This window comes from Conger conger, chromosome 3, assembly GCF_963514075.1.
Source record: "Conger conger chromosome 3, fConCon1.1, whole genome shotgun sequence".
Classification (NCBI taxonomy): Eukaryota; Metazoa; Chordata; class Actinopteri; order Anguilliformes; family Congridae; genus Conger; species Conger conger.
Genome location: NC_083762.1, coordinates 77,710,920 through 77,722,152, shown reverse-complemented (window position 1 = coordinate 77,722,152; position 11,233 = coordinate 77,710,920). Strand labels below are relative to the sequence as shown.

Sequence of the window (11,233 nt, the reverse complement as noted above, 5' to 3'; positions counted from 1 at the left end):
AACCAGCGAAACCCCAAATAAAATACGCCATTGATAACAATCAACCACTTATAGGAAATTGACTGCGATTGCAATTTCTGTAAAATTCCCATTTCGGTTTTTTGTAACAAAGTCTAGCTTGCGGATTCAAGACCCGACTCTTTAGAACACGTATTAATCATCGACGTGCTTTTAGCAATGCATATAAATTGACTTTTTTCATGATTTACTGGATCATCAGCCCCCAAAAAAAAACACGTTTTAGCACACCGGAGTTTGCTGTGAGGATTTATTTTGCTGTTGAAACCATCCAAGTCACCCACTGCTGCAAAATGTACACATGTTAAGAATGCAAATAGTGACTGAATCCACTGGAAATCACTCTTAGATGGAAAATGGTTCCTATGATTCCACAGAAGATCCTATCTAGTTCGGGCAAATGGTTCTTTGTCTAGGAGCTTTCACACGATTACACCCACGATAGAGGGATCCATAAAGAACTAAAAAGGGTTCCGATATGGCAGTGGCCTCCAACCCTGGTCCTGGAGAGCAGCTGGGTCTGCTGGTTTTTGTTTTCACCTCAAAATCAGCACCCTGTTGAGACCCAGGTAACCAGGTGAGGTGAGTTAACTGTGTAATCAACTCCTCCAAATGATTAAATAAGACATGAAAACCAGCAGACCCTGTGGATTTCCAGGACCATGGCTGGAGTTCACTACACTAATGGAAGCAAGCCAAAGAACCTTGTTTTTCTGAGAGTGTATGTTCCACACTTTGGAGGAGCTCTCCCACAGGGATACAGAGATTGGCTGAATGTGTGCATGACCTGGTTCTATCTGTGTTCCGGGTGGTTTTGAAATGCAGAGCTTCAAAGGTACCGAAGTGAATGCACCCCAAGCAGATACAATCTTTTAAATGCAGCGTTCTTTCATGATTTTAAACAGCATTTTTGTGCGTGAAAACTATATTTTCGTGTGTAAAACACCGACACCAACTCATTTTTGTCAAAAATGTCAATTAGAACCGTATAATTCTGAGGTCTCGATTTCAAGCAGGACTCCGGGCGGCACGGCTGCCGAACCGCAGTTCGGTTCGACTGCGACACTCACCCACAAACTTCTGCGGTGTTGTGCTCTTCCTCTTGCCCAAGCTGCCCTGCAGTCTCTCGATGACGGGCGGCCGGTCGAACGGAGCCATGGACATGGCCTCCATGGAGGGCTTCTGATCCTTCAGTATGTCCCCTGTGTAGGACAGGTGAATATGTCTGAACAGGCGGCCCCTAACCCAGACCCCCGGACGCACCGAAGTCGTCAAAGTGCTTAGTTATGTTATCTTTTTTACATTATGCACCTAATGCGGCCTAGATCACCCCCTCGCTTGCCTACCTTGGTACGGTCCAGGATTTTGGGCGGAGTCCATGTTGCCACTCTGCAGGTAATTATGACATCGCTCTTTGTGCTCCTCCAATGACGTGCGCTGTTTGTAGCTCCGCCCACAGTAGTTGCACTTGTGCGGTTTTCCCACTGGGATAAAAGAGAAAATCATTTAAAGAAAAAAAAAAAAAACAACAGAAAAAAATGACCGACTCATTCAAACTGTGCGTGCTGCTACCTCCATATCATTCATTTAGCAAGCAAAAGCGCCCCTGCTAACCTAAATTAAGCCATGTCCCACCTGCAATGACTCAAACAGTAATTGATGAATGGGACCTCAGGGTGATGTGACACATAAACCAGAGCGGGGGGGGGCTAACAGACTACAGCGCTCTCTTTACAACCCGCCAACCCCACAACCCTCTGCCAATGAGACTGCGCTGCAGTGGGTGGCACAGCCCAGCTCTTACACCCAGGAAACCCCAAATCGGTCCACCAGGCTCGCAACCTCAACCCGAAGCCCTGCCTCCTGGTGGGAAGAAAGTCGACGGTGGTAGCAATCGGAAAAAGAAAAGAAAAGGAAGGATTGTATAACAGAACAAAAAAAAAAAAAAAAAAGAGCGTGTGTTTGTGTTCAGTCACTGACATGGCGGTTTCCAGTGATTCATACTCTCAGTTCCACCCAGACTGGGTCAAAGCTGGGGCGACGCGGCAGCAGCGTTAGTGGATAAGCAGGTTTCCAGTGGGGGTACACAGGTGCGCGCACAGGGGGCGCGAGGCAGGTGAACTCCACAACCGCCCCTCCCGATCGGCTGACTGCGTGGGGGCGGAGCGCTCCGTGCAGTAACAGGCGCACAGTGACACTAAACCCCCCCGAGTCATTTCTTCATCCGACAGCCTGCCCGTGGATGGACCGGACCGCACGACACAGCCCGGCCCAGAAATGGCGGTTGCCTTCACAGTCACAATCTCGATACTCCGGTTTCCGACCACAGCGTGGGCTGCAGAGACAATGCGGTTCAATGCGGAGCACGCTGTACGGTTAAAAAATCTTTTTGGCCGGCACACAAAGCCTCCCGATTTGCTCAGCCAGCGCCAGAATCTCCGGAACCATCATACGGCCCATCCACAGAGAGGCTGTCGGATCAAGCTTCAATCAAGCTTAACAGTCTGTATGGCAACCAAGGGCTCTGACATTTCAGTACAGAACCGGCATAAATCATGGAAACACTGTGCTTAACCCTTGTGTTGTCTTAAGGGTAAAACATTACCCGCCACTATGTTTAACAGCAGAGAAATCCCTATAAGTTAACTTTTTAGAGATTAAGAAAATTATCTTTTTTCAACTTGAAATTCGATGACAAAGCTTGTGATGAGTGACAGGTTGTTTCCTCGTGCAAATACGCATATGCTGCTTTATTTTAGGGGTTCAGTGAAGGACAAGGGGAGGATACAGAATGTTAAGACGACACAAGGGTTAACCCAGTCAGTCCCAAGCCCAATATCCCAGGGAGTTTTGGCTTTGGCTGAGAAAATTTTGCAATAGTATAGCAGCCATTTTGAATGGTTGAAAAGGTATTCAACCAGTCAAAATTTGGATTTTAGGGCATTTACTCTTGAGTGCCATATGGAAGGGCTAAAGAAAAAGTTGAGCACTCTAAAAGCTTTGTGCCTTTCTTCTGTTGTTATTTCTGAGAGACATTTTCTTGTGTACATATGAACTATTTTGTATGCAGCCTACATTATGCATAACTGAATATGCATATGAACTAATATATATCGGAAGGTGTATTAAGTATCACTTGTTTCACACATATTGATATAACATGTATTACATATCACACATTATTTTAAAAAGGGAAATTGATGTAAAATCTTGCATTATAACTCTGCCTATGAATCTAGCGTTGATAATTTGAACACGGTCCTGTATTTCGGCCTGATAAATCTTTGGAAGCGGGGTTTCCTATTTGAAGAAGGACTAAGCTTATGTACTTTGGGCTAAGCCACAGGGACAGAATTGAATTATATTATATTCCCTCTCTTCGTAGACCTTATTATATTACTCCAGAGTAGCACAAAGACTGCAATCCAATCACAGAGCGGGCGTATGCTGCGATCGGACTGAGGCAGCCTCTCTCCAGGTGCCAGCCATCCCATTTTCATTTCGGCGCGAGAGCCTCGCTAATGGAACGAGTCTGAATACGTGCATTGAGTAATCGCCCATCTTTGATCAGCAGCACCCACTGCCGCTCCTGGAACGGATGTCACGCTTGAGAGTTTCACCGATTAAGCCCTGAAATGTGCCTGAAATATACAGCGGGGCTTCACGACAAACCCCACCAGGTTTGGAGCTACAGTGCGTTGCCAGTCGAGTGTCTGAATCTGTAACATCACAGTGACCCCCCACAGAAAAAAAAAGAAAGAAATGGTACGATTGTTTGAAATGAGTGAGTTAGCAGTAGCGCCAGTTTGGGGCGACTCTGGATCTGATGAAAGTCTTGAGGCAGATTTCTCATGATGGGAGAACTCGCAGAGCCTAGACACTGACATTCATAACCACCTCACACCATCCTCTTCAAAGTGCTGTTTTCACTTTGAAGCACGTGGTAAAAGGTTACGAATACAGTCCTGAGAAAAGACGCCCACCTCCACCATACATTTACTAGAACAGCCAGTGTGTAATTTTAAACTACAACTACTACGATTACTAACCACCTTGGCGTCAGTCTAATTCATTATAACTGTGAATATTGATAATAGTAATCTTCTATTTTTTTTTTTTTTTTTTTTTGTTCAGACGAATTGCAATGATGGATTTATCTCTAATGGCATATATAGAGTTATACATGGTTTAAAATCCATATCCAAGTGAGAATGTGTAGAAATGAAATAAAAAATGATATACAATGGGTCCACCCACTTGAAGTCTCGGTATGTGTGAAAGCTTTCAATATGGAAGTTGAGGTACAATACTGTGCAGAAGTCTGAGGCACCCTAGACTTTATTATATATAGGTTCATTTTTGTGTGTGTGTTAGTATAAAAGAACACATTTGAGATTATAAAATAGAAATTTTCCAAAAGATTTAATTTTACAGAGACATTTTTGTATTTAATTTTTAAAAGTAACATATGACTGTAAGCAATTGACTACTTTTTACATAAAAACCTGATCAAGGCTGTCTGAGATCAGAAGCAAGGAGCCAACCAAAGTCTGCAATCTGTGGCAAATTCTCCAACATGCTTGGAACAACCTCCCCGCTGATCGTCTTATAGAACTGCAGGACAGCGTTGGGTGGTCACAAAAAACATTGATTCGATTCAGTTTTTAACTATTCTGCCTAATTAGTAAAATGTAATGTAAAATGTATAGTACATTTATTTAGGACCTTTCATTGAATTATTTTTGAAAGAATCTTGTCTGTACATAATGTTATACAGGTGGCTAAGACTTCTGCACCGTACTACGCGTTGCTTCTGGAATGGACACAAGCACAGGCCGCCAGGCCTATTCTCCGCCCTGCTTTTCATCGGCAACCGAGGCGGTTTTATTTCTTAACAAAAAAAAAAAAAAAGTCAAAGCATAACAGTTTCATTTAACTTGACTTGAATAACAATCCTGCTAAATTCGGAATCTCCGGTCCTGCCGCGCCTCCCTCTGAAATATTCCGGACCGTTCCGACGCCAACGCGCGGAGCAGACGCGGGCGTTCCCGTGACGCCCTCGCCCACGCGGCAGTGAGCGCTTTCCATCCTGAGGGCCACGCCGCGCTACAGGACGGGCGTAACTCTCGCGCTAATGCTAACCATTAGCCTGCGGGCGTAGGCGTGGGGTTGCGAGGAGCTCAGAATGAGGCGCTAACATCAATCTTGCATCTCAGCTTTTTTTTTAAACGTCGTTCTTCTGGTCATGACCCTTCTGAATCAAACACCTTCACCACTATCTATTATCAGTGGTAAAGAATGATTTTCATTTATACATAACCCATATAACTGGCCAAATATTTAAAAAAAACTATAACTATATTTTCAACTGACAGCTAAGCAGTATTTCTTGCGGTGGTTCATTTCAATGACAACACAACAGCTCAGGGTGGAGGCTCGGTTTCAGTCGCGGAGTGGGACCTGAGTAATTCTCTAGCACGGATTACAGTTTAATTACAAGAAGATTCACTGAAACGGAATTGTTCTCCATTTCATTATAAGTGTGGGGTGGGGGGGGGCAATGGGTAGCACTGTAATTTTACACACTAGTGACCACTTGAGTGTGATATTGTTATGAATAAAATGACGATGAGGTGTCGAGTTCTGATTGGCTGACTCCGCTGAGTGAATTGTGAACAAACTGACGCGCGTGCATCAGTGATCATACGCAGCGCACCTGCAAACTGCCACCCGGGCCAAGGGGCACCCCCATGCTCTCTCACACACACACACACACACACACACACACACTCACACACACACTCACACACACGCGTGACCCAGCACACACACACACACACACACACACACTCACACACACACTCACACACACTCACTCACACGCGTGACCCAGCACACACACACACACACACACACGCGCGCGCGTGACCCAGCACATACACATACACACACGTTGCGAGGCCTGCTTTTAATCGGTGCCAAAGCTGCCTTGCCACTACTCCATCAACATCGACGCCACTGTGTAAAAAATGCCAGTGCTTCAAACTCAAAACTCAAATATGTAAATTCTTTAGGGATGAGAGATTGCGGTCACAACAGCCCGCCTGTTCAGTTAAGGGAGAAAACAGGAAATTGTGATATTAAAATGATGACAGGTTTTCACCATGATAGTGTTAGAAGATTTGAAAAAAAAAAAAAAATTTGGTTTGGTACTTCTGAAGAATTTCTATGACTAACTTTTTATCACCGACATGGCAGAATGATTGGGTAATGATTTATCTCGATGATAATGAGACAGGGGTTTTAAAAGTGGAGCAGCACAGCTACCCTCTGGTAGCACACAGTGCTCTGTGCCTGGCTTAGGGCAGAGCCCACAGGCCCCACATCAGGAGCCGTGCAACTCTTTCACAAGGCCTGTAGTGTAGTGGTTCCAGTACTTAACTGGGACCCACAAGGTCGGTGGCTTCGATCCCCGGTGTAGCCACAAGTGTTGTCTCCTGCTTAGTCTAATCAACTGTAAGTAGCTTTAGATACAAGCGTCAGCCACATGTAGGAATTATATTTTCAGCGGAAGTGGAAAAAGTTTAAAATATTTTTTATAAGGGGAAAGAGTGAAAATATTTTCTTTCTAACATTGGAAATACCTTAGTTTTATACCAATGAGATCACATGGGCCTTTATATTTGCCTGCATTGCCTTCTTTATTTTAAGTGAGAGAAAGCAAAGGAAATTCATATGAAAATAAACTGTGTTCTAAATGTTACTTACGTGCTCTCATGTCCTGACACAACAAGGTTTAATGTCAATCCTTATTTCCTGGCGCTTATGTTAAATAATTATTTTATAATATTTAATTATTTTTTTCTACAGAGTGGAGTGCAATAAGAATGTAAATGAGAGATAATGTAGTAACTAACCGGTAATACATTACTACTATTACAATAAGGGATTGATTTTGTGAGCACTGCTTAATTATTTACTGCACCTCTAAAAAGGGCATTGAGTTTATTTCCTTTTTTTCTCTCACCTCTGCTCAAGAGGAAAGTTTTGCTTTACTTTTTTTTTCTTTTTTTCTTTCTTTTTTTTTTTCACCACACATGAAATAATGGAAACTGTTCGCATGATTCCTGACTGACAAGGACCATCAACAAAAAATATATTTTTTTTTTAGGGGGCCCGATACAAGCTATTTTCACGGGGCCCAAACCCCCGGTGGTGTCCCTGATTGCCGCACAGCCGTGTCCAGGAACGGGGCAGAAGAGCAACTGTAACCCGGCCTCTTTGCGCTGCTGTGAAGCCAGCCTTCCTTCTCCTGGTTTCTGGGCCCGGTGCCACATGGCTCTCAGAGAGGAGGAGAGGAGAGGAGAGGGGGAGAGGGGGAGAGGGGGAGAGGAGAGGAGAGGGAGAGAGGAGAGGAGAGGGGGACAGGGAGAGAGAAGAGGAGAGGAGGAGAGGGGGAGAGGGGGAGAGGAGAGGAGAGGAGAGGAGGAGAGGGGGAGAGGAGAGGAGAGGACAGGAGGAGAGGGGGAGAGGAGAGGAGAGGACAGGAGGAGAGGGGGAGAGGAGAGGAGAGGGGGAGAGGGGGACAGGGAGAGAGGAGAGGAGGAGAGGGGGAGAGGGGGAGAGGAGAGGAGAGGAGGAGAGGGGGAGAGGAGAGGAGAGGACAGGAGGAGAGGGGGAGAGGAGAGGAGAGGAGAGGAGGAGAGGGGGAGAAACCTGACGGGTCAGCCTGTTCCCCTGGCAGGAATAACGTTCCTGACATTCCCATCTGCTCCTCTCTGTATCCCCCCACTCCCAACCCGTCTTCCCCTCAGCTGCTCAAACCAAACGATGAAAATCACCTTATCAGCAGGGTTATCGGTACAACTGCCACTGTTTTTAAGTACCAGACCTCCAAAACCAGGTGTCTATTCTTTTAATTTGGCTTGTGTTTTACTAAATGTTCACTATTTTACAACATTTAGTGAAGTTTTGTGTGCAATATGAGTGTGGTGCCATTATAGAGAGAGACAGAGGGAGAAAGAGACAGAGAGAGAAGGAGGGCACAGGAGAAAGAGGAGAACTAACTCCTTCATTTGGGTAGAGATGAGTGTGTGTGGTATTAACAGTTCTTTACAGTCACTTTGACACTAATTTCAGAACATTGAGGTTTCTTTTTTCAAAACTGCAGACACAAAACTCAAAACGGATAATCAAAATGCATCATTTTTCAAAACAATACACCAAAAATTTGATCACTGAACAAAATCACTTGTTCACAATGACTCAGCTTAACTTTCAAAATATACACCTTACATTTGACAATACAATGCATTACAATGCATCTAACTACCAATGAATCCAATGTATTTTTTCATTTTCGGTCGGATATCGCCCTGCTAGCCCCAGCACAGGGGACATGTATCGACCACCAGTTGTGGTCTTTCTAAAAGTGGAGCCACTTTGAGCCATAAAAAGGTGGCGTGCAAGAAACCTGATGATATTTTTGCTCTCAAAAAACACGTTTGAGCTGGTGGTCAAATGACAGATGATCGATTTTACATAGAGGTTAGAGCAGGAGTAGGGATGTGCAGTCATCTGCAACAACATAGTGACAACATGGAGCAGTCAGATGATCCATGTTAGAATAGAGATCCAGCAGTGAGAGGAGGAGGAAGAGGAGGAAGAGGAGGTGGTCAGTGGAATGGCAGATGAAGTACTCCTTCAGAGAGGTGGCCTTGTTTCTCATCTTAGAGGTGGGGGGGGGGTTGTCTTTCACTGCAGTGTCTTTCACTGTACCTATAATTTTGTTTTACAATTGCTAAAAATGCACTTTTTCAAAACTCTTCAAACAACTCTCTTCACCAACAAGCAGGTTGTCAGTTCATTTAATTCACAAAATGGATCAAAACTACCAAACCACTGTGAAAATGTCTCAAAGGAAAAGCACCAGCACTAGAATGTTTTGTTTTCGAGCAACGATCTAAAAAACACTAACAGCCAGTGGCATTACGGTCGATGCACAATTTTCTGTGAGTGATTTTCAAATTGGACTGTAGAAATGTATAGTTTTTGGTGGTTCAGACTGATTTCCTGTAAAAGCAATGAAAAATCATTCATTTTGACCACATACAGTGCTCTTGTGCTAACTGAAAAGTTCAAAAAAGTATCAAAAAATGCTTGTAAAAAAAACCTGAAACAACCCACAGTATTCATTCATTCATTAATTCATTAATTCAATATCCTAACCCGCTTTATCCTGAACAGGGTCGCAGGGGGGCTGGAGCCTATCCCAGCATACATTGGGTGAAAGGCAGGAATACACCCTGGACAGGTCGCCAGTCCATCACAGGGCACACACACTCATACCTATGGGCAATTTAGACTCTCCAATCAGCCTAACCTGCATGTCTTTGGACTGTGGGAGGAAACCGGAGTACCCGGAGGAAACCCATACAAACACGGGGAGAACATGCAAACTCCACACAGAGAGGCCCCGGCCGACGGGGATTCAAACCCAGGACCTCCTTGCTATGAGGGGCAGTGCTACCCACTGCACCAACCCACAGTATGTTATAATTAAATATATTCTTAACAGTTTTTTTCGATGATTCCACTCTCTTCTACTGTTTCCACTATTCCCTTTATTTATAACCACAAAAAGGACCATATTGAAACGTTTTTTTTTTCATGCTATAGTAAAGTATTGTGAAAAAAACTAAACAGTGAAGCTATAGGAATCTTTTGTGTGAGTGATCTAAACAATTTTGAACCAATGAGTTTGGAAGTGCAAGATTTCTTCACAGATATGAATGCAGAATGCATTTTTTGAACAGGCAAACAGGCTGTGTTACAAGTGCTAACCATTTCGAATGTTGTGTCTAATGCTTTGTAAATTGAGCACAAGCTTGCGAGATTAGGGTCAAAGTGATTGTAAAAAAAACTGCAAATTGTGCTTCTTCCAGGAACAGGAACCCAGGGGGAACTCTGCTGCTATCGAGCCACGGGCAGGGTGTCGGAGGAGGGTGTCAGAGCAGGGTCTGACCGAGGACTGCGGAGGAATTGGGCACTGAGGTTCAGTGTGAAAGTGGGTCAGAGATCACCCCTAGGCTAGCCAGCCACAGGGAGACCCCCACTGGCTCCACAGAAAGGCTGAGTGCTGTCTGTCTGCGAGGGTACACCCCGTCTGAAGGCCTGGCGAAGGTACCTTCTGCCTGCCCGAGTGCAGCCAAACCTGGACTCAGGAAAGGACCGATGTTCTGTTCTTTCAGGAAATGACCGGTGTGTGTGCGTGTGTGAGTGTGTGAGTGTGTGAGTGAGTATGTGTGTATACGAGTGAGTGTATGAGTGTGTGAGTGAGTATGTGTGTATACGAGTGAGTGTATGAGTGTGTGTATGAGTGAGTGTGTGTATGAGTATGCGTGCGCGTGTGTGTACACTGACCGGCGTGCGTGCGCGTGTGTATGAGTGAGTGTGTATGAGTGTGTGCGTGTGTGTACGAGTGTGTGATCGTGCGCGTGTGTGTACACTGACCGGCGTGCGTGCGCAGGTGTGTATGAGTGTGTGTATGAGTGAGTGTGTGTGCGCGTGTGTGTACACTGACCGGCGTGTGTGTGTGTGTGTGTATGAGTGAGTGTGTGTGCGCGTGTGTGTGTGTGTATGAGTGTGTGTGCGCGTGTGTATATGAGTGTGTGTATGAGTGAGTGTGTGTGCGCGTGTGTGTATGAGTGTGTGTGTGTATGAGTGTGTGTGCGCGTGTGTGTACGAGTGTGTGTGTGTATGAGTGTGTGTGCGCGTGTGTGTATGAGTGAGTGTGTGTATGAGTGAGTGTGTGTGCGTGTGTGTGTATGAGTGTGTGTGTGTGTGAGTGTGTGTATGAGTGTGTGTGTATGAGTGTGTGTGTGTATGAGTGTGTGAGTGAGTGTGTGAGTGAGTGTGTGTATGAGTGTGTGAGTGTGCGCATGTGTGTACACTGACCGGCGTGCGTGCACGTGTGTGTATGAGTGTGTGTGTGTATGAGTGAGTGTGTGTGCGCGTGTGTGTATGAGTGAGTGTGTGTGCGCGTGTGTGTATGAGTGAGTGTGTGTGCGCGTGTGTGTATGAGTGTGTGTGTATGAGTGTGTGTGTGTATGAGTGAGTGTGTGTGCGCGTGTGTGTGTGTGCGCGTGTGTGTATGAGTGAGTGTGTGTGCGCGTGTGTGTGTATGAGTGAGTGTGTGTGCGCGTGTGTGTGTATG

General features: G+C 45.2%; 1 protein-coding gene across 10 annotated transcripts in view; it reads right to left on the bottom strand.

Annotated features, from left to right (window-relative positions):
* The window catches only part of LOC133123852 (zinc finger protein Helios-like), a 53,199-nt gene that overhangs the window by 7,727 nt on the left and 34,239 nt on the right, over window positions 1-11,233 (bottom strand). For all 10 annotated transcript variants that reach the window (XM_061234485.1, XM_061234488.1, XM_061234484.1 and 7 more), the window contains 2 exons: window positions 1,365-1,502; window positions 1,089-1,220 (listed from right to left, as the gene is read on the bottom strand). In XM_061234485.1, the coding sequence (XP_061090469.1) occupies window positions 1,089-1,220; window positions 1,365-1,502 (270 nt within the window). The remainder of the gene's footprint in view (window positions 1-1,088; window positions 1,221-1,364; window positions 1,503-11,233) is intronic.